At 40.4% G+C, this 24,098-nt stretch overlaps 1 protein-coding gene across 5 annotated transcripts in view; it reads right to left on the reverse strand.

Annotated features, from left to right (window-relative positions):
* Positions 1 to 1,792: 1,792 nt before the first annotated feature.
* The window catches only part of MOCS1 (molybdenum cofactor synthesis 1), a 34,631-nt gene continuing 12,325 nt past the window's right edge, over positions 1,793 to 24,098 (reverse strand). For 3 of the 5 annotated variants that reach the window (XM_041404133.1, XM_041404131.1, XM_041404132.1), the window contains exons 3-11: positions 23,362 to 23,529; positions 17,991 to 18,155; positions 13,423 to 13,484; positions 13,069 to 13,180; positions 12,669 to 12,781; positions 11,928 to 12,038; positions 11,003 to 11,123; positions 9,693 to 9,740; positions 1,793 to 5,734 (exon numbers count right to left, since the gene is read on the reverse strand). In XM_041404133.1, the coding sequence (XP_041260067.1) occupies positions 4,866 to 5,734; positions 9,693 to 9,740; positions 11,003 to 11,123; positions 11,928 to 12,038; positions 12,669 to 12,781; positions 13,069 to 13,180; positions 13,423 to 13,484; positions 17,991 to 18,155; positions 23,362 to 23,529 (1,769 nt within the window). In that variant the 3' untranslated portion in view covers positions 1,793 to 4,865. Of the gene's footprint in view, positions 5,735 to 9,677; positions 9,741 to 11,002; positions 11,124 to 11,927; positions 12,039 to 12,668; positions 12,782 to 13,068; positions 13,181 to 13,422; positions 13,485 to 17,990; positions 18,156 to 23,361; positions 23,530 to 24,098 lie in introns of all 5 variants that reach the window. The other 2 variants (XM_041404134.1, XM_041404130.1) reach the window with 2 other exon arrangements.

A 24,098-nucleotide genomic window follows, 5' to 3' on the forward strand; every position in this document is an offset into this window, starting at 1 on the left:
AAGGTAGAGACAGCTGGATTTATGTCTCAGCCACCCACTGTTTAAGCTTGCTGTTCCCAAAGTGAGAATCTGCTCTTATAACAGAAGGCACTGAGTTCACCCAAAGCCCTTCAGGACAGCCTGTGACAAAGGATTCAGCTCTTCATCCTGTACCTTTCTGGCACCATGCCAGGCATGTCGGAGTGTTGCCTGCCATCATCATGACTTTGCAGAGCTCCTCACATCCACTGGTTATGAGACCCAAGTTGACATCCCAAAAACCTGAAAACCTGGCCAGCCCACTGCAAACAGCAATTCCTCCAACTGATTTTAGATTCCCTGAAATGCTGTGCTTCTCTTGGAGCGAGGCTCTGGTGTGTGGAGGGAGGTGAACTGTGTTTCCATTTAACTAATTAGCAGCTCTGTCTTGGCCAACGCACACACGATGCACCAGCCATTTTTCAGCTGTTCCAAGCCTGCCTGACTCTGCTGAGGCAGCCAGAGGGAGCCGAGACCCAGCAAAGTGCCAAGGAAAGGGCAGGACCAAGGGCCAGATTCTGTTCAGTCAAATACCATGTAAAGCTGAGTGACAGGGAATTTACAGGGAATCACTGCAGGTCACAAGGGGCTGAAAATGGCTAACAAAATTCATTGCTCTTTTTATTGTTCAGCTGTTGTTGCTTTTAGAATCTGGTTTTGAACAGCTCCCATTCAGAAAAAAAAAAAAAAAAAGTCCCTCCCTGAGGTATTTCAAGCTGTCTTCCCCCCAAGGCCCATTCTCCTTCCTGAACGCACTGCTCTTTTGACATAATCTCTTTAAGAATTCTTAATGACCAGATTCTGCCAGCTTCTCCTTATATGCTGCATCCAGTTTTTAACAGGATAGTGTGAGGGTGGAGTAACTAGTGTCACGATGTGGGCAAGAAGGAAAGCCAGGCTGAGATGCTCCAAAAGGATTCAGCCTGATTAGCAGTGAACAGACTGTAACACACAAATGGGCCATGAGCTGGGACAGCTGAGTTTTCAGCAGGCAAAAGCTCTACTGTGAGGGTTGCCATCATCTGCAGTATTTGCATTTTCAGCTCATTGTATTTTCATGTCAGTGTTGGACATGCACAAAAGTGCAACTTGAACTCTTATGGCACCGTTCAAGAGAAGGAGGTGGTGGGCTTGGTGCTTCACTCTGTTTCTGCTCCTAGAAAAATGATGTACTTATTTTAGAAATGACAGCATTTGCAATCTTAAAATCATTTAGGCTGGAAAAGACCTCTAAGGTCACTGATGCCTTCTTGGTAGCAGGAGACTCGAGAGCCTTCCTGGAAGTACAGATGAATGAGAAGGGGAATTTCTCTTAAGGCTTATTCGTGATACAAGATGGATGGACTTTTATACAGGCACTTCCCTGAACTTTGGTTTCAGTTGTGGTCACTCAGACTAGGAGGAAGAGCTCTGAAGGCCCCGCTTCTGCAACAAAAAGCAGTGATGTTATACACAGCCACTGGCTCAGAACAGGCATGTGGGAGAAGCTGGAATAATGACAAGAGATGATAAATTATGATGCTAAACCCACAGGATTACACAGTTTAAGAACAGCCAGATTAAAATGAGTTTCTCTCAACAACAGCAAAAAAAAAAAAAAAAGGTTCTTTATAGTAATAAGTTATTATGACTGATCGTTTGCTAATTGCTGACTAATCATGCAACTTGCAAAGCCTGTCTTGTTGCTTGTCCCGAGGTAACTATTTATAGAAGCTTTTGGGTTAAAACATAGAAAGATAAATAAAAATGATATTCAAAGTAATGCAAACCACACTCCATTGCAACTAGTATTTATTAAAAATACAGTGGACAAAAAAAGCAAGCCTCCAAAAAGTAGTCATCAACATCATCAACATATATTACACCATGGCCCACCCAGCACCACAGAAACACAAGAGTGCTCTCAACCCATTTCCCTCACGAAATGTTGACTTATGTTTGGTTCATTACCTATAAATGTGCATAGTTTAAAGACTTGATAATGTAACATGAGCATAAAATGGCACCAAAGTCTGTTTGCCCTGCACTTCCAGCCACTCTCAAACCAAGGAAGTAGTGAAATGTGCGTAAGTAGCGAAATGTGCGTGGTGATCATGCATGTGCTCAGTAGTCCCTGGTATGGCCCTGAGTCCTTTGTGTGAGCTTTACAGCATGACAGCAAACTTAAATCATATGCCCAAAGCATTGTTTTATTGCTACTGAGTACATCGAGTTTCATTTTCAAAATTAGCTAGAGCCTGGGGCAGGCCAGGAGGGCAGGGTGTTTTGTGCATGGTGAGGGGAGGTAAGTGCTTGTATCAGTCAGTAGACTTAGCTGGTTACATGTGTGCTTCCTTTTCCTGGCACTTTGTTTCCATGCTGAGCTAAGGAAACTTTCATGCTATGGGCACAGCAATTCCACAGATTAATGCAGTCTCTCGTATGGGTGGGATTATTTGTGTCAGTATGGCAGTGCTAGCTACACTCCTGGGAATGGCTGGGAGTCAAGACTGTAACAATGCATGTAGATTGTCCTGGTTCTAGCCAGGACATGGGTAATTTTTGCAGGATCCAAGAGAGGGCACGGCTAACAGCATGGGGGGTTATTATGGGGAACAGGGAAGGGGTCTCTTCTGGTAAGGGAGCAGTCACATAGTGCCTGTTCTATTATTGAAGGTGTTGCTGCTCATTTTCTTATTCCATTACTGTTTCCAGTAAATTCTTATCTGAATCCATGATCTTTACCTACTGTGCCTCCAAATTCTCCTCTGGGAGGGAGGAGTGAGCGAAAATGGAACACTAAAATGGGGAATACCATTCCTGAACCACATCATTAATGTACAAATAGTTACAGATTTTGGGCACGAAGCTTTCCAGATTTCTTTCCCTTTCAGCTATAGCTGCTGTCTGTCGCTCTCTGCACCTTATCTCACAATGACAACAAAAAAAGAACCAAATCAATCCACCTGCAAAGGAAAGAGTGCCTTTTGTTGTAGCTGGTGTACAAGATTTGTGAAGGATCTGTAGCAAAACCTATTGCCTCCTCATCTGAGACCTGTGCGTACTTCACATGAGCAGGATGTGCATGGCAGTGTGGTGTGCTCACAGTACTTTAACCTCTTAAGCTTAACATGATTTTTGGGTAGTGTCTTTGACCTTAATAGAGTTGTCTTTAACCCTGTGTTTAAGGAGGGAGCACCCTGAATAATGTGCAGATTCACATTAGCCATAATCAACCAGTAACACCCTGTTTAGAGCACTTTAACATTTGAAAAGCAGCCATTAATATTAACAAGAATGTTGAGTAATTTCTTCTCTAGGACAGTTAATCACCAAGGCTAATTAATGCTACATGACTCTGGCCACTGCTACATTTATGGGGACATTTAAGTGCTCCAAGGCCAGAAGATTTCATGAAAAGCAAATTAGAGAAACATGCAGGAAAACACTCTGGCAGAGGCAATAGTAAATACCTTCATTTTCCAAGTGGCCACTAGTATTGAAGTCTGTTTTATCTGTCAGAACTACACAGGTTGCTGGTTACTAGGAGCTGCACCATAGCATTAAAAATTTGGAGTCTTCTAGGGCTTGGTGCAACGTCTCCTTCTAAAGTCAGGGAGAGCGTAATACTTTTCTGTGCATGGCAAAATTAATCCCTTAAGCATGCAAGCAAGGCATCCATGTTTTTCAGTGCTAAGGTCAAAATGCTGGAACATGCTTCTAACAGATCAGAAAATAATTCTTCCAAACCCAGAAGAAATTGTCTTTCTGCATCATGTTTTACAGAGCACAAGGCAGAAAACTGGGCATCTGCAATTTTTTTTTCCTTTTGAAACTGATTATGTGGGTATTTCCCACTTGCATGTGTCTCTTATGAGGAAAGGCTGAGGGAGCTGGGCCTGTTCAGCATCCAGAAGAGATGACTGATGTCTCAATGTATAACAGTGTCTAAGAGGAAGAGGCCAAGATTATGGAGCCAGGCTCTTCTTGGTGGTGCTCAGCAATAGGACAAGAGACAATAGACAGAAATTGATGAACAGAAAGTTCCACCTGAACTTTTTTACTCTGCAGGTGACTCAGCACTGAAACAGATTGCTGAAAGAAGTTATGGAGGCTCCCTCAAGGGAGATATTCCAGTCTGGACACAACGCTGTGCCATGTGCTCTGGGTGCCTGAGCAAGGGAGGTTGGACCAGGTGAGCCACTGTTGTCCTTTCCAACCTTACCCATCCATTCTGGGATTCTTTGATTCTGTGAAGGGAAGCAGCACTGCAAAGGGATGGGAGCTGCCCTCTGACTCCGACTGTCCCGTGTTTATAATCTTTATGGTGAAGTTCTCCAGCTGTGTTCTTCTCACTGTCACCCTCTAAATTCAATGAAGGTGGTCAGGGGAAAGACAGACAAACACAATTCTGAAATCTTAATTCTTGACTTAAAAATAGTTGCCAAATAACAGCACTTTCAGCAGTGGCTTAATTTCCAGAGCTCACAGTTGCATGGTGTGATGACAGCAGGTGTATTTCACAGCACAACGGAAAAAAAAAAAACCCAAATCAAAAAAACCCAAACCAAAAAGCTCTGTGGTATAAGCAGGAATCTTTTCTCAATCTCATCATGAGGACACTGAAATGGAGGTACTGGCAGAGTGGAGAAGTCTGTCCTCTAGAAAATACATGTGGTTTTCAACAGGGATAAGTGGCTTCACTGTTCAAGTGAGCTGACAGAGTAAGGCAATGCTGGAGGCATGGGGTTGCCATACTGTACACACCTGCTGAGGTCTCCAAGTCCTTCAGCTAAGCAATAGGATTTCTGTAAGAGGCTGAACAGAAACACTGCTCACTTGGAGGGCTGGAGGTATCTGAATATTATCTAGACCCTTGAGAAGTCTCCCCTCTGCCCACCTGTCTTACTAATCAACTTCACCTCTTGGATGACGATGTCATGAGTGACTGCTTTGCACATGTCGTACACCGTCAGTGCAGCCAGGCTGGCAGCTGTGAGAGCCTCCATCTCCACACCTGTCCTTCCCCAGGTGTGACAGGAACTGCAAATCACCACTGCATGCCTGGCCTCATCTAGGCTCAGAGACACCTCAACATGGTACAGAGGGATGTTGTGACACAATGGGATCAACTGGCTGGTCAGCTTGGCTCCCTGAATTCCTGCAATTTGAGCTACTGCCAGTACATCCCCTTTCTTCATCTGGTTTTGCTTCACCATCCTGAATGCCTTCTCACCCAGGAGGACCATGGCACCAGCAACAGCACTTCTTCTGGAATCTGGCTTTCCTCCAACATCAACCATCGTGGCCCGTCCTTCCTCATCAGTGTGAGTCAAGTTGTCAGAGGCACAAGGTACCCTGGTGCAAGATCCTGAATCTCTGGTATGTAATTCAGATCCTGAACTTTCCTCTTTGGACTGACGATCCACAGGAACTTGGCCAACAGAAGCATCAAGGCACTTGGTATCAAATGTGGAGCTTGGGTCCTTCTGGAAGACACAGTAGCCTTGGAGCTGGGTTTGTTGTAATCCTGTTGCTATGTGCCACTGTTTCTCTGGGTGAGATCCTGGTAGGAAAGTTTGTCCTGTGAATTTATTTTTCATTGATGCTTTTCCATTTTGTTTGGGTAAACTTGCTCTCAAAGTCAGCCAATGGCTAAATGTGTGGCCCCACTGTTTTGAATTTGGGGAATTCTGTAGGGCATCTTGGCATAGTGAGAATGACATCAATGCAGGCTCTGGGGAAAAAAAAACCCAAAAAGTAAGATGAGAAGAACATCTTACTAACTGGAAAGCTAAACTGCCTGTAGCAGCTGAGAACCCTGTCAGAGAACTGCTTGGAACTTCCTGTGTTGCAAACATCCACTTTTTTCCTCTATCTCCTTCTCTTCTCTCTCATCAGTTCCCTGCATTTCCTGGTTTGCTATTAAAAATTACATGACTCAGACTCATTTCAAGGTCCCTGATAAAAACAAACAACTTACTTTCTAAAAGTATCAACACCTTTTGAGAAACAGCAGCCAAGAAAGCTTATAGGAGAATCAGTTCTGAAGAAAAGTGAATCACAGCATCTCAGCATCCATTTGGGACCATCCCAGCACCAGCCTTCTTTCAAAAGCTTGGCAGGGTTAATAGGAAATTCTTACACTCAGATTTTCAGCTCTGCCTTTCCAAACACCTCCCTCCCAGCACAGGCAGCTGCACTTCCTCCTTTCATCTCCTTCTGCAGGGAAGGGTCATGCCAGCACTTGAGGACAGCAGGGACCAGAAGCACTGCAACTGCACAGTCTACAGTCTCAGAGGGTGATGGGAACCTCTCATATTATTGCCAGCACTTAACACATTAATGACAGCTGAAGTTTAAGCACTGGAAAAATCACAGTCCCCTCACTGACAGACAGATTTTAAATCTACTCAGAACCATGTTCCAAGTGGAGCTGGCAAAGCTCCCAGCTGGCAGAGAGGTAGTAAGCCCTCCTGCCCCTTTTCGCCATTTAATCCTTTGGTTTTGGCATTTACACTGGGCTAAATGCCAAGTGTGAAGACAGAAGGAGTCTCTTTCACATAAAAGTGAATAAAATGTTTTGTAAGTAAAGAAAGCAGTACAGAGGTAAGTGGCTAAGCCCTGGTTTAACAGCACCACTGATAAGCATGTTCTTTTTCTGAAGCTCCTCCTCCCTCTGCCCTGAGTAATGTGGCACTAGGTGAGCTCAATAACCTCCTTTGGTAGCTCTGGTATTCAAGGACTCCCTTTTCAGCCTATCCACAGGTGCATCAAAGCAGCTTCCTGTCCCTCTGCACACGGCTGAGCTACTTCTGCTGCCCAGGGACTGTCCACATGACAGTAATAGACACAGTGTGGACAAAGATCTAATTGTACTACTCCATCTTTTTTAAAAAACAAACCCACCAAACTCTTCCTTGTTAGTTCCAGCCTCTGCTAAAACAAGACTGATGCACTTAGCACCATTTTCATCTAGAGTACCCTCCAAACATTGGTCTGAAAGTACCATTCCTGAAGCTTAAATCAACCACAGATTTCATTATTACAATCACTGCAAAAACCTAAATTCAGGCAAAGGCCTTTTTTCATCTACAGCTGATGGCCTATACACTAAAAGTAAGATTCCTGCAAGTTTGAAGGCATGTGTTTACCTCAGAGGAATGGGATTAAATGGACATAAATGTACTGGGTGCAACATTTCTCTGCTTTAGAAGAGCACAGAAAATTATTTTCTATTCCTCTTCTCTTGCTCTCTCTTGCCATAGTGGGGCCTAACCTGAATATTCCTTTTAAAATCCAGGAACTCCAAGCACTCTGTTCTTCTGGATTCCTTGATAAGCTTTAAAGCTGACGCCAAACCCCTGTGAAAGTGTCTTGTTTTCAGGAGAAGCCAGACTGCAAAGGCAGACAAGTACTTCCTTCCAGAGGGTAAACACATGTGGGTGGGAGCACGGAGAAAGGTTTGAACAAGTAAAGTGGGAAGTAAACAGACTGCAAGTGACAGTAATGAGTGCAAAGCATCTTTGCTTTTCTGAACAACCTACACTTGAGGTTGTATCTAGTCATCTGCATTTGCAACCAAATTGCTCCTATACCTACCAAAAAGAAAAAAAAAAAAAAAAGGTAATGGTTTTCTACTGCACCATATACTGAAACCATCTCATAAATTCCATCTCCTTATATCCTATTACTGCGCCTCAAGTTTGTGTCAGCTTCCAACTAGCACAATCTCAGGGGGAGAAAAGAAGGCAGGAGATACTTAAATTAATGAGGAAATTCCCATAACTGAAGCAAACCCAGGAGAAGAAGAACCTGCTGAAAGGAATATTTTGATTAAGGGAAATAAGATACAAGCTGTATAGCAAAGGATTAGACACCAGCAGTGCAGAGAAGACGCCAGGTTTGGCTCACTGCATCTAGCAAAACCAATTAGTGATTTCCACAGCATTCATTATATTTCATTAAATTAATTCCATACACACACTCCCCCACTGACTGCTTGCACGCCAGCATTATTTGAAGTTTGTAACTAATTCAAAACACAATTAGGAAATCTCCTAATGATTCCTCATATGCCACAGTGGGATACTCTCCACTCATCTCCAGTCTCTCCACTGATGCAGTGACTGCCAGCAGTCAGTCTCAAAGGGAGATGGAACAGCTGAAGGAGGAGGACCTGGACAGGCTGCCTCTTTCACTGCATGTAAGACAATGTTAAAGCACTTTTCAAAAGGAAGTTGGATTGTTCTGATCTGTAGACATCCAAACATTGCTATGAATGCTAACTTTGGAGTGTGGGAATTCTTTCAAAGAGAACTTGAAAAATTATATCAGTCCCAGTGAGCTGTCAAGAGTTGAATATAGCATTTTTCATCTTAAAAAAAAAAAAAACCAACACAATTTTTCCTGATACAGAAAGTCAATACACACTTTAAACAAAGGGTCCTCCTTACCCTTCTTTTGGAACACAATGCAGCAGTGGCCAAATACAAGCAAGCAAAGGCACAATCTCGCACCAGCCAACATAGAAAATTATGGCCCTTTAAAGTGAGGCACTAAGCCAAAAACATTCCCAGTGAAGACCTATGTTAAAGACCTCTGTGGATCCTATTTCGTAATAACGGCAACAAAAGTACAAGCCCTAGAGGCTTGGTTCAAAAATAGAGTAGTTGTTATTATAATATCACCTGTTGTAAAGACCTGCAAATCAATGCATGTTCCCCTCCCACAGAGTACCTGTTTTAAAACCTGCGTTTTAAGCTGCCCAGCAGCTAACCTGGTCCAAACCATCAATGGGAGGATGAGCGTTTGGATTTGAAACGTAATGTTTATGTCTTTCACCCCTGTTTGCTTTTTTTCCCCCACACTTTGTTGATAAGGAACAACCAAACATCTTGTAATTAACCTCACAAAGCTAACTCTTGTAACCATTTCTTAAGGTTTTTTGAAAGACAGCTATCTTACAGAATAGGTAAACATCAACATGGGCGAGGTAAAATCACACTGAAGGAGATATTAAAAATCAGTAAGAGAACCAGAGCAGTGCTACATCACTCATGAACAGAGCTTCAGGCAGAAGGGAGGGTTAGCAAACAGCTTCAATAGACACTAGAAGGAAAGGCTCTTGTTTCATACATGGTTATGTTCTGAGACTTTGCAGCAGTAAGAGGCAATTTTAAAAGAATGAAGCCCCACATGTCCGATTCTGAAGTAGTAGTGAGGTAGGAACACTTACATTTCTGTCAGCTTGATGGCTCTATGTATGTTATAAACAAAGCTGAATTTCTTAATCCATGGATTAACTCCATTCTGCATCCTTTATATTTATATGGCAACACAGTCAAAACTCGCCTCAAACTGTCTAATAAGTAACTATATTGTTTTACTTGAGTACAAAGGACGATGGTAGGAAGGTTGATTATCCCTTTGGAAAATGTAATGAAGTGTCCTAATTAGAGCAGACAAAACCAGGGCTGTCAATTGGAAAACCAGGTAAGGCTCGGTAGGGACACTAAACCTTTCCTCCTCCTCCACTTCAGCATGTTAACTGGCTAATTAAGAAGTCCATTTCTTTGCCTAAACTTATGGCAGAACCACAAGCTAGACTTAGAAGCCAAATCTACTCTGCTCCCCCAAAGACAGAAACCAAACAAAATCACTGTATGTTTTTTACGTACTGATTTGTCACCCACCAATCAGGACCATTGGCCGGTTTTTCATCCGGGAAATGTTAAACATGCCTAGAAATAAAATAAGGAACACATAAAAATCCCAGCTTTTTAGGCTTTAAGTCATGCATCTGGTTTACATGTTTAGTTTTCTGCTCTTCAGAGTGCAACCTGCATACTAGGAAAAACAAAGCTCAGTAAAGACCAAGGGAACTGGAGGAGGGGGAATCCAGTGCGGTATAATTTAAAACTGTTAGCTGCCTGAGTCTCCAGGTGGGTTTATCACACTGCAGAACTCGTTCCCAGAAAGCTTGCCATAACATGAATTACAGTCTACCTACTACAGAACTCCATCTATTTGAGACTATCTTGTCTCTAACAATGGCATTTGACTGTTCTAGTTTTCTATAGACAAGCTGTTAATAAGTGTTCCAGTTCGAAGAAGTTTGATCACAGAAAGCCCCAGGGACAATAATGAGATTAACACAAACTGCGAGAAGATAATGTCAGGTAAATGCTGATGACGGCAAAATGAGTTTAGTAGACTCTTCCCCACCCACTCCCTCCTTTCCCAAACCAGAATTCAAAAATACAGGGTCTACAAATAAAGGAATCAATCCCTCCCCACCTTCCATTAGGTTTATAAGACACCATTTTATCTGGGTTAGACCAATGTCCTTTGCAAGTTAGTCTACGCTTAGATTTAAAAGCTACCTTTAAATTTGTTTCACACATTAGGAGAAAAGGGAAAAACCTACTGTTATTAATCTGTCAGAACCTGCAAGAAAACGAAAGGGCCAAAGTGTATTTTTAGTGTATAGGGGACTAATCCATGATTATAAAACCAGTTCATGTACAAGAGGTCAGCACTCCCAGCTGGAGCCAGATTACAAAAGTTCAGGTTCAGATGTTAATGTTTATGTCAATATAAATTCAGAAAAGACAAATGCAGCCTGAGAATGTGCCTGCATCATCACAGACCTTATGTCACAACCTTATGCAGAGCACTAGACGAGTACCCACAAAGTCCTGCATGGTGACAAAGAGATTTATCACTTCTAGAAACATGTTAATACAGTACTTGGATAGACAGCTCAATTTAGTCCTTCTTTTACAGTAAACTAATTTTTAAAAAAGGGACCCAGTACAACTACTTACCTTTACACTTTGCTGTTGCTGTCATGAGCAGTGGTATTTGCATCTATTTGAGAGCAGAAGTCAGTCCAAAAATCTTTCAGACAATTTGGATTCTAACTCTCATGGAAGGTTACAAGTACCAGGAATTGTTTTCCCTATCACTGCTGTTATTTCTCAACAAAGTACAATAAACATACCAGCATGCTGTTTCTTTTTTCTGCCCACTGCTGCTCCAATGATTTGAATCAACTCCTCGTCTGAAGCACCTGACCGTAGGTGATCCCTCAAGGAAACTTCTGAATTCCCAAAAAGGCACACCTGCAGCCAACCCAGGGAAGCAGAAGAAGAGAAATGAGAAAGAATAAAATGAATTACTTTTACAAGTATTTTGTACTAACCTCAGAGTGAAGAGCTTTTAAGAGGCCTACCCTATTGAAACCAACATTTATGGAGATTGTTTTCTTTATCTTTCATGTACAAGCAGACATCCTGGGATGTTTATGCAGCCTAAGCTCATTGGAGCTTCAGGCTGCCTTGGTCATCTGATGTTAGGCAGCAGCACAGATGTTGTCAATATCAGGTGACAATGCATAAGTGCCAAGTTTTAATTGAAAACTTTAATTTTCCCCCAGAAACTGCCAGTTTCAACGTGGCAGGAAATGGTTGTTGCTCCTTGTTCTACAGTCATTGAGCAAATGTACAGGCAGCTCTTGAAGGAGAAGAGTTACAAGTTGTTTGAGAAACAAGACAAGATCCTTGTGGAATGCAAAAACCAAGCCCTCACAGCTGCTTGGACCCTTTTTTAATGGGAAATCATCTGCTTGTCACATGTTTAAGATGATTTTGAATCAAAAATTAGAATAGATGTTTATATTTACTGGCCTTGCAACCATGTTTTATAACCGAAGTTAGCTATGTTAGCAAAACAGAGAAACAAAAAAAAAGGTGATGTAACATCTCCCTAACAGTTTGACAAGATGGAACAAGAATTTATGAAGGATAAATAAACAGGAGCTAGTTGGTAATAATTATGCATCTTCACATCCCAGCTACTTTTAGGGCATGAATTTCAACACTATTTTCACTGCATGAAATTGAAAAGAATCCTGCTTCACTACCAACCTTTAGGTTCCCATCTGCTGTTATCCTCAGCCGATTGCAGGATCCACAGAAGTGCTCTGACATGGAGGTGATAAAGCTGATTTGTCCCTGGAAATGTGGCACTTTGTAACTCTAAAGAAATGCAGAGGAGAAAAAAAAAAAGAGTCAAATACAGACTCCTAGCTTTTATAGCTCCACTTGCCTAAAGACCAGAAAATCTATTTTAACATAGATTTTCTTCAGCTCTGAGATCATATAAAAGAAAAAATAAGAGCAAAGTCACTTTTTTCAGGTGTTCCAGTCTATTCTGCCCTGTTCCTAGAAATCCCAAACTTGTTAAATGCTTGCTCTTGTAGTTATCAACTAACAGGCGATGCCTGTAGGAGCATGAGCTAGAAATTCCCCATTTGGCACTCTAAAGCAATAGTTTTTTCACTGAACAACTCTTCCATCAGGATTGTTAATGTGCAGACATAGACTGACAAAAGTTTCAAAAGCTATAAATACAGGATACAGGCCTGGCATTGTTTATATCTGACTGAAAATACATCTAGAAAACACATTGTATTTAAAAAGGTACAGACTATGACTAGGACTTCATAAGCATCAAGTCTCATGCAAGGCAGCTTGACCAAAACCCAAGAGTTTTCACTGAGCAACTTCTGTGGTTGTCAAAAATCAATGCTGAACTTGGGACAATTTGGGAATTTGGGGCAGGGAAGGAATGGGGGCACGTTTCACACATTCTCTGTCCAACCCCACCTTGGCTGTGCTGGAAGTCTCACAGGGTAATTTCTCCAATTCTGGCCATCGTTGTTTAATTGTATCAAGCATTTCTTTGTAGCTCACCATCTTCTTGAAGTTCCATTTATTGCCTAGAATTAACAAAACCAGCCTAACTTTAGACTGTGGATTTTATTTTCTTAATTAGCAGAGAACCACCTTCAAATTCTCTGTAAGTGTCACTTAAGCTGAAGTGTCCCAGCCCCAACAAGTTCCTCTACAGCTTATGGAGGGAAGAAGATAACCTGCAAAAAAACTTCAGGCAATTCCTAATTCCCTTAAAGAGCTTATCAAAACTTTCAGAGATAAGTCTATGGGGTGAATACCCACCAGCCAGCTCACTTCTGTCCAAGAAGAATTTGAAAGCAGCAGTACTTACCATCAAAGGGCATGTATTCTATGAACCGCACGTCAAGGGGCAGATCCTTTGTGAAATCCACAAAGTCCAGCACTTCATCCTCATTGAAGCCTCGCATCACCACACAGTTTACCTGCAGGTAAAGCAGACACCTGAAACTGGTGAGCAGAGTATGACCTGCACCCCCAGCTGCACAAGGAGGTGACTTGAATTCTCTTAGTTACTTCTTGATGAGATCAAGTTTTTCTCCAGTTTTACTAAAAATTATTTACGGCTGGGGTGGGAGGTGAGATGGAATATAATAAATTCCTCATCAGGTGATCTGTATGTATGGTAGAACAAAACAGTTTCAGAGTAAATAAACACTGGCTTTACCTTAACAGGATGGTAGCCAAGTTCAGTGGCTTTGTGGATTCCTTCCATTACCTTGTGAAAGCCTAAGACACAAAAAGAGTGAAAAATAATTTTATTGTTTCAAAGCAGAATGCAAAAGGTGGTTATTTAGTACAAGACAAAGAGATGACAAATAAAAACCAATCTGAGTCAGTAGAGAAGGCTGCAAGTAAGAACAGCTGCAAATAAAAATACTTTAATTATACCCCTGCCTCACAACCCCCAAAGACTACCAAGTTACTGTGCTCAAATCACTGAGATCAATATTTAACTGATATTTGAGTAATCAACAATAGCGGTATGATTTTTTTATATCTTTGGATATCCACATATTATTAGCATAAGATTCTGCACTTCCCTGTAAGACAGCTTTCCTTGTGTTACATTCTTCTTAAAGAGAGTGGAAAGAATTTATGAACTGCCTCCAGATGCACTGAAGAAGGAATAATAAATTAATGTTTATTTTATAATAATGGCTTGTGTTTTTTCTACAATGACAGAATTTCTCTGTTCTGAATCAGACAGCAATGTTGCTAAGTGAATTTTAAAAGGATTTTGAAGTACATTTGGGGTGGAATGGGTTTAGAAACAACAAAAAGGCCCTTGATTTCCTGTTCAACCTTGGCTACGGATGTAATTGGCTTCCCAAAGCTACTGACTATCCATTAGTCAGAAGATTGGAGGCAGCATTTTTCAGGATCATAATTTTTATGACAAAACACGGGAAATTAGTGAACAAAATGTGGCAGGGATTAGAGCATTTAGGAAAGCAATTCAATTGGCCTTTGACCCTTGAAAACGAAGATGTAAAAAACTACAGTGACTTCAAGGAATGAAGTGCCCAGTTTCATCCTACTGCTTAGTGTGGCCTACACCTGCCAGCTGCTCTCAAACAGAAATATATGGTTAATTTAGGGCAAGTGTCTTTGCCCCTACATGTATCTCTTAAAACTGGAAGAAAAATAAAGCAACAATGCAGTTTTAGAATTCCAAGGTCATTTAGGAAAGTCTCTTAATGATCTCATTCAAGCCCCCTCTTCTCTCTACTTTCTTTAAAGTTAAGACCTTTCATCAAGACATCCATTCCATATTTCGTGTATTTTTCCCTCTCTGCCAAGCTCAGCAGCTGCCAGAGAACAGAGGTGAGAAGAATGAGACAGCAAACTCCCGAGCTCTGGGCACACATTTCTGGTGAGTGGGGGAGCTCAGCTGCTCGCTCCATGTTTGTGAATACCTCTTCTACCCTGGCAGGTTCTAGACTAAATTCCATTCCTGTTTTCCACATGAAACTTGGGTATGAGAGACCAAACACTGTATGAGACTGAGCTCCTTCTTCCAAAGCTGTAATCTTCCACAGCAAATACTTTATATGTGCTAACAAAAGGGCAGTATGTCTCAGAAGTTTAGATGACAATCCCCATGCTGCTCCTAGTCATATGTTTTTCTGCACAGGTCCATCACCCTCCTTTCCTTATCTGTAATCTACTGGAAACTCAGATTCTCTAGTGAACAGATGATACCTTCATTACTCTGCAGATGCTTTAGCAGAAAAAACCCAGTAACTCAGTAATATTCTGTGCATACTTAGTATGGGATGCATCAGAAAAAAAGACAACTAAAGAGACAGAAATTTTACTTCACTGCTCTCTGATTAGTAAAGGCATCATAAAGCATGGACATAGGAAAGCAGAAGATACAATTATTTAATAAGCCAGTTCTAATGCTAATCCTGGCTGCAAAAAGTGGTGAAGAACAAAGTTATTTCACACAGTGAAATAACTCTTGCAAACAACTGTTGCCAGTTATGGCCTATCGCCCTTCTCAATCACCACCTACTTGTGCATGTGCCCATGAAGTTTCCAGCACCTGTGGTAGATCTCATTCCAATTAAGCAAGATTGCAGGCAGATTATGGCCATAGAGATAATGATACACTGCTGCAAGCACAACCCAGAGCCATGAATGGGATCAAAAATCTCTGCTACTGCTCAGAAAATCTAATCTGTGACCACAGAATTATAGAAAGGAGAAACTCAACGTAACAAAAAAGGCCAGGAAGCAACCACTTCTCCTCTTTTACCCAATGAAAAATTTCAAAACTTTCATCATATTTGATTTCTTCTGAAGTCAGAACTTTAGCCAGATTTATAGCACAGAGAACCTTAGAGCCACCCAGAAAAATCCAATATGGAACAAAACCTCCCAGCACTTAATCCTTACAGGAAAAAAGGCTTCAGACCTACATTTAGTGATACAATACATTAGTACCTCACTTTCCTTGTATGAAACACACACACAAAAAAAAAAAAAGGACAGGCCAGGAAACAAGTTAGACTGGCTACCTGCATGAAAGTATTTTTCATTTGTTCATCCCTTAGAAAGTGGTAGATTGGAAAAAGTAAAAATATTGCGGTACTCTAAAATGCTTTCACACATCAGTGAAATCTCTGATGATCTCACAGTGATTTTGTCTATCCTAACCATCTGCAAGTAGGAGCAGATGTGATGCAGGGCACCTGCAACAAACATACACATTTTTTGCATCTTCTTAAACCCCACATCAACTTTCCATCAAAAGAGAGAAATTATTCCAAGTTTCTCAAGTTCCTGGTAAGCTCCATAATCAGATGCCACCTTTACTTTCCAGAGAAGCTATCAGTCTGCAGGAGTCCAAGACCAGGAATCCCTCTCACCTTAACAGAGCTATATCTTGTTGCCTCTGGAACTGCCACAGGAGACAGGGTAGCTCAGTAGGGTGGGCACTCTATTCTCTGCTCATTCCATACTTAGAAATCTCCTATTAAATAAAAACCCTCAAAAAACCCCCAAAAAAACAAAAACAAAAAAAAAAACCCCAAACAAACAAAAAAAAACCCCAAACAAACAAACAAAAAAAAAAAACCCCAAAAAAAACCAACAAAAAAACCCAAACCAAAAAACAACAAAAAACACCACCAACAAAAAACATTTTACATAATTTCAGCCTTTAACCTTAACAAAAGAAAAAAAAGGAAAAAACCCAAAGCCATAGAACTCAGTGTTACTATTTTTACCTGATCTCCGCTTAGAAAAAATATCTATGATTTGGAGACTTTTTCTCCTCTTAAAAAAGTATTCAGTAACGGAAATTTCCCTTTTCATTGTCTGTGCTGTTCAGTTAAACAATTTCTCTCTTTGTTAGTAAAAGATCTTTTTTTTCTTTAAAGGTGGAAGAGAACATTTATATAAATAAAAATTACCTTCATCACCTAGTAACTTTTAGTTTACTTTATAAGCAGCACACTCCTAACAGCTTCTAATCAGATATGAAGATCTCTGAGATATATATAATTCAGGAATCTGGAGGCTCAGGTTTGCCCCTTCAGTGGCAAAAGAAGGGCTTGTTCCTAATGAATGTAACAAACCAGGTAATACTCAAACACAGCAGAAGGAAAGAGCACAGTCAATACCTGTTTGTGATTACCAGATACCACTCTGGGAGCCAACTGTGCCATAACAGAACCAGATCAATGCAAGAGCCTACACAGGAAAGATAATGCTCCAGTCAGCTTTATGACAGGAACTGATTTCTGCACCATGACACAGAAACCTGACACTGAAGTAGTGTCTGTTGACAAGGACATCTTTCTGCACCTGCCAGCAGAACTTTGGTTTGCTAGCAGTGATTCAGATGCTGACATTACTTCTCACAGCATTCTAGATTTGTACAATCCTTTCCCTACATGTACCTGAGGCTGTTGCACCATCTGGTGGCTACTTAGAGGTTTTGTCAAAATAAGAAGCTCACAGACTGCTGAAGTTACAGTGCTGGACAAGAGGAGAATGATACAGCATAAAATCAGTTTTAGTTTGGAAGGAAGCCCAACCATGAAGTTGAGCTCCATCATCTTTAGGATTCATTTAAACCAGAATCTGTAAGATTGGGCATATCCAAGCATTTTTTAAATTGTACTTGCAATTACTTGCTCAGTAGGAGAGAAGTTACAAAGCCAACAGCCCTCCTCAAATTACCTCAGGCATGGTTTATGTTTATTCCTATTAAAAAGTAGTGGATACGGAACATCGCTAACCACAAGTGAGACCACTGCTAACACACCCCAAATATAACTTCCAGAAACTGCCACTATTAATGACAAGAAGTTCAGTTCTTGTGGCGTCTTTGTCCCCAAGTGGTATAGCAGAAACATCTGGGGTTTTGAACAGCATTAAAGAAGAACAGCACACAAGACTAACACAAGATTTGGAGAGTCCTCTTGAGAACTATGACTAACCAATTATAGATTATATGACTAACCACCCGACTAACTGTGGTAAGCTGAGCATCTTCTACTTCACCAGATCCAACGAAAGGGGCTCTACCTGCTAAGCATTACAGAAAGGAGGAAAAAAGAGTCACTACTGAAAAAATGTAGTATAGACTACTTTTCCTACCCTCAGAAGGATAGCAATTCACTTCCCCCCCAAAGAGTAACTGATCGCGAAAGATACAGTAAACAACTCAGGACATTCCTGCAAGTATTAACACAGTTGCCTTAGAAGACAAGTTTGTACCTTTTCTTCGGACAATGAACTCAAATTTAGCTGGCACCAAAGTATCCAGGCTAATGTTAATGGCATTTAGTCCTGCTTCCTTCAGCCGGGGCAGCAGCCTGCTTAAGTTGATCCCATTGGTTGTGACAGCAATGGTTTTCAGCCCTTCCAGCTTGTACAGCTCACCTAGGAAAGAAAAGTAAAAAGAACACTTGAAAAAATTAGTTAAACTAAAATGTTTAAAGGTTACACAGAAAACCCAAAAGATTTGTGAAAAAAGAAAAATGTATCAATGAATGTGTGAAGAAAATGTGGACACCTCAGTGCTTCAGCCTTCTTCCAGTTGTATTGGTTTAAGAGACCAATTTTAGCACAAATACATTTCAAAATATATGAGAGAACAGTTTATTGCAAGCGAAACTGGTGGTGAAGTTTTGTTCTATTAAAATACACTCTAGTTTTGTTCCTAATTTCTTGAACACGTACTTTATTGTTGAAAGGCAGTCCCTGATTTTGTGTACTTTCTTTTCCTCATCCACCTTTGCAAACTGAATTTCATGTTCTGCAATAATAATAAGCAGCAAGCCATCCCTTTCACAACTGACACCTGACCTGTTTATTTAGCAACTTCTATCCTACAATGCTTTACCAAAAACCAGTTCTAACCCAGAGGTAGCTGCCAGCAGTAGAAGTTTAAACCTATGAAAGAAATACCACATGCAGTCCTAACTAAACAGAAAAAGGTCAACATACTAGACTATTACAGAGAATCCAAGGCAACAACATCCAAAGGGACAAAACATTTGCACTTGACAACTGAAATATTTCCATTACCAGTGGTAGCCCGGCTAACTGCAGAGTGCTTACGCAAGACACTAAAAATGGCTAACAAAAGAAAACAGCGTAAGAAACAGCTAATACAATGAGATTAAGATTTAGAAAAGAGATGCCTCCTCATAAGCCAAGTGCAGAAATCTTCAGCATACCAGATCTCCAGAGATAAACTTCCAAACCTCCAATTATCAGTACAATAACAAACAAGGAAAAAAACCCTCATAAACAACTTGCAGAAGCAGAGCCACAGCAAAATAATTTACTTTGGTTTTTCCTCCCTCCCTCATAGCCTCCACCCTAATTATTTAAGAAATATTTGAAGAACTCTTACTCTTGAGGCAGCTGCAATTACAGCACAAATATTTCACAGTCCCTTTGTCCCTCACTATTTTACCTCTATTTACTCAAGTTGATAAGGGCTTTATTTCTGCTTTATCTCATTGCCTAGCTCTTTTCAAAATATTCACCCTAAGCCAAGTCCAGAACACTGGAATGGGTCAAGCTAGGTCACAGCAAAGATGCTGAAGTTTACTGCAGCAGCATTTTGCAACATGATTAAGAGCTCCATAAGGACATGAGGTTGTAGGGAAAGAGCAATCTTTACTAAAAGAGATTTTTTCCCCTGGACTTCAACTCTCAAAGTCCTCCCAAATGACCAAGAATAACCTCTTCCTAGAGGATAAGTGCTAGTAGCTCAATTTTGCCAAAGATTATTTAACACTAGCTATCACTAGCAGCCTAATCTTTGTGAGAGTAAAGGATACATGCTACAGCCAGAGGATAGTTTGGGAACATCACTACTTTTATTTATAGCCTCGAAATGCACAAAATGCTCAACCTCAAAACGACTGGGAAAAAAGTGTAGGTGCCATTGAGGTTTCATTGCTAGAAATGTAAAATGCATAAAGGTATTGACTAAAACTAATGTCATTCTGCAGTCTAAAATAGAAAAAAAAATTAAGAAGCAGCACCAGTTGATTAGATCAGATGCACAGGCAGCAGCTGATGTCCATGCATCTTTTTCCTCATCAGACAGGGCGAGATACAGGATGAGGAACTGGAAATACACTAATACATGGAATCAACTGTAGTAACAAACTGGACAGTAAACAACTGTGAGAAGTTAGAGATGGAGGCTTAACGCTAACACCAACAAATTAAAAAGGACAAGTCAGAACCCTTTACCAGGTGTAACCTTCGCAGCGTCTTGGTTTCTTGGCTTGTTGGCCTCCAAAATTAAAAGGGATTAAAGAGACTTCATAACTTTGTAACTCTCCTTGTAACTGTATTAAACCTGTTTGCTGACCTTTGGTCACTGCTTTAGAACTAATCAGCACCAGCAAAGGCAACTTACAAAAACTAACAGGAAGAAAAGAAAATAGAACAGATGCTTTAAGTCCATAGCATGAAGCTAAAGCTTTTATGTCAAGCTTGAGCCATGAAATAAACCAGTTTGCTATTACTGAAGGGGTATCGGGGACAGACAAAGGTGATATAGAGATTTTATTATTAGAAGGTATGAAAAGGTACTTTATTATCAGAAATTTATAGTTTTTATTAAAATAATGGCGGATTTAAGACCTGACTGACCTTTAGGAATTTTCTCACACTTACTGGTTAAGAAGGAAAACTCTTTCTTGTAAATATCTTTGACAAGCAGAGATTGCCTGCTAGGTGTAGAGATTGGGATAATTGTTTTAATTCTTTCTCTGAACTTTCTCACAGTTTCTCACAGCTTCCCAGGAAAATCCTGGGAGAGCTGTGTCTCTCTCTGTTCAGAGGATATGTTATTACTACAACATTTATGTTTTCCTTTAGGATCAGGAGCATCTTCTTAAATAGACAATTTTCTTACATATTCTCCTCCAATCATTTCCTTAACTGCACTTTCGATTGACTCCAGAAAAGGTGTGCATGCTTCCTAACAGATGAACTAAGTCTATCCTACACCACTTCACTCTTGAAATGGGTATAAAAAGTTGCTATGAAAAGGCATCCAATATTCCACCCTCCACCCCATGGAAAATTATTTCATCAGTGTAGATGTGTACTCCTCAGACTACTAATAACAAATAGCTATCCAGTGCTTATTTAAACTTTGAGTATCTCAAAGGGAATGGATTCCATATTCCACTATCAGCTGCTTCAGAAAAGTCTCAAACATATGTTTTCAGCAGTTCCCAGGATATAATTTAGCTTTCAGCAAGTGTTAGATGCTGACTCACAGCTTATGTACACGCATCTGTTAAAAGATTTTAAATAATCTAAAGAACTGTAGCAGGTCTCTGAATAGCATGGTCTCCAACAGCAGCCTCAAATTACATCTGTTCATTGAAACAACTATAAAACTTGAATTTATGTATCAAAAAAATTTGGTAACAGAAATCCAGCATTAACATTTTTGAGCTTTACTGGTATTTCACAGATCATCTCTAGCTTGGAGAAAGGCTTGCTGAAAGTAAACCTAACTTAAACCTCAACCCAATTCAGCACCTGAGATATTGTAGCCATCTTCTCCAAAACCATCTAGAAAACCAGACTAACCCTATCCCAGACCAAATCAATACATTGTGCTAAGATGGCTTCAATAAAGATGCTTTACTCAAATTCTGCAGAAGACATTTTTGGGCTTGATTTTCCCTCATTGAGTTTTCCTAATACATTGTTCATTTACTTTATAATTACTATAGTTATTAGATTGATATATTTACTTTTAAGTCTCTTATCTTGATCCCAGACTGGGGCACCATAGAGCAACACCAAAGTCTGGGAAAACAGAAAGTGTTTGTAGATGTAATTCAACAATTTTCAACAGGCCTTAAAAAAAACACAGCCAGACTAATACAAATCCACAACAAAATGAACTAATACAACATGACAAACATGTTGACATCCCTTACCTTCACCCCAAGATCACTACTGCTATCCATTAAAATGATCACTATGAATCTGTCAAAGTTCAGCTGTGAACAGGAACACAGGCAGAATAATGAAAATCCAGTGGTTCAAAAAGATCCATTTCTTCCTTTCAGGCACAAAAATAAACCTTTGAGAATTCTATCACTGGAACAAACCAAAACAAAAAAGATGTCTATCCTTCCAGTACCAATACTTCTGGATTGCAGGCATACAATAATGATTTTGCAGTGACCTGACTACTCCACTTAGACTATCAACATCATAAGAGCTGTGTTAAGTCATTAGCTACCACTGATAAATAAAAAGGTGCCTACAATACCTTCTTTCCTACTAGGAAAGAAAGCTCTGCACTGAACTGATGACATGGTTGGTTTCAACTTGTTTTCATGCCAATATTATGTGCTGAACTGCAAAGCTTTATCGTATCTTAAATTGCAACCTAATTTATAAATCTAGCTCCCTTTCACAGGAGCCAATAAATAATTATCATTGGAAAGAATCTGTTATCTTGAAAGAAACATGTCTCTTGAAAGGCATATAGCTTCCTCAGTACTAAAACCACTCCAAACCCATCATGAATTGGCGAAATGTTGTAGACAATGATATTTCAGAGTTCTAAAAATTTAGTGCAATTTCAGAATTCACAATCAAAATTCAACAAGACACACCCTAGCTCACTCCAGTCACACCTTTTCTAGCTATGAACAGGTCAGTTCTACAAACTACAACAGCTCTGCTCCTTCCTTTAGAAGGTCATCTTCTTTGGAAAAGGTCTTCCATCCAAATCCTGAACAAAACAGAGCAGAGAAATTTTCTGTGCAGGACCATTTTCTGCACAAAAGCTTACTGCATTGGTAGGCAATTTCTCTTCTTTCAAGACCTTCTTCTTCCACATAAACCTCTTCTTATCTTCAGTACTTAGAAGAGTGTATGCCCAGAAACAGACAAGTTCAGTTGTCTACAATACACCAAAGTGCACCCACCTACACAGCCTTCATCTAATACATTGCCACTACACAAATCTACTGCAAGATATGAGACTTTGGACAGAGGAAAAAAGCACCTGTCTCAAGAAGAAAGATCCAGGCAGTGTCATTTAACACAATACCAATCAAAGCAGACAGACTTCTAAAATTTATCAAGTAATTTACCTTCTATTGAAATAAGTCTTCACCAATAACTGTAAAAACAGGTTTTCCCACCTTTCCTTATTAAACACAAGCAAGTGACACCTGTATCAAGGTAGCAAAACAAAACCACATTCTTAAAAAATTAAACAGAAAGCTTGTTTTGTTTGTAAGCACGTATCACTTGTTCCCCCCCACTGAGGACCTCATCTTGATTTTTCACCCTCAGGCTGCATTATTGCAAGCTACTGAGACAGATGTGGAATATAAAACCAACGCTCAGTTCAGCTGGTATAATATAAAGACACTCAAGTTCCATCCAAGCAACACATCAGAACTGGAAATTTTCTCAAAGGCACCTTGCATTTCACAATGTTGGGAAAATGCACCACAGTAAATGTGCAATTATTCTTCTGGTTACCAGACTGTGTCAGTAGATAGCTGTAAGAGCAATTCTTGCATCAACATGTACCAAGTCACTCTGAAACACTCTGTACTGATTTGGAACTCACCCACAATATCCACTACATCGGGACGGATAAGTGGCTCTCCACCTGTCAATCGGATCTTGTCCACACCTTCTTTCACAAACAATCTGGCTAAGGTGATTATCTCCTGGGCAGTTAGTAGCTCTGATTTTGGAGTCAGCTGAACACCTTCCTCAGGCATACAGTACTGACCTGAAACAAAGGTTACAGAAATACATGAGGCAAAAAATAAGCCACAACAATTAATCTAATATTGATGGGCAAAATGCACCAAGGGCAGCTGTCTTTAATGGATGCCAAATGACATCAACTGTGTAAAAATTTTACAGTCTTCTAACAATTTCCTGGTTTACTTCAGAGGAAAAGCCAAGACTAATTTGATGGGCCTCAAAATTACAATAGATCCACTCTGAAGAAAAAGATGACCGTACTTTTATCTAAATTTTATTCAAATAGAGACACCGAGTTCAAGCAGTTCAAGCACTGGGACATCACCAAACTTTGCAGAAGTAATTGTGGGAATGCCTAGGTATGAGCTCTCCTGCTTAGGGAGACTTTGGACACACAAGCATCATTATCTAAACCACACCAAGTCTGATAAAAGATCTGTCACTTCCACCTGTCTCTGGCAGATCTCCAGGCTTCCCACCCCACCAGTAGCTCAGCCTCAATTAGTCTCTATCCGTCATTTATTATTACTTTGTGAAGACAAGAAACAGCACAGGGCCAACACAGCAATAATACCCTAACCCAAACCTTGA

The sequence above is a fragment of the Onychostruthus taczanowskii genome, unplaced genomic scaffold (assembly GCF_017590055.1).
Source record: "Onychostruthus taczanowskii isolate IOZ18803 unplaced genomic scaffold, ASM1759005v1 scaffold21, whole genome shotgun sequence".
Lineage (NCBI taxonomy): Eukaryota > Metazoa > Chordata > Aves > Passeriformes > Passeridae > Onychostruthus > Onychostruthus taczanowskii.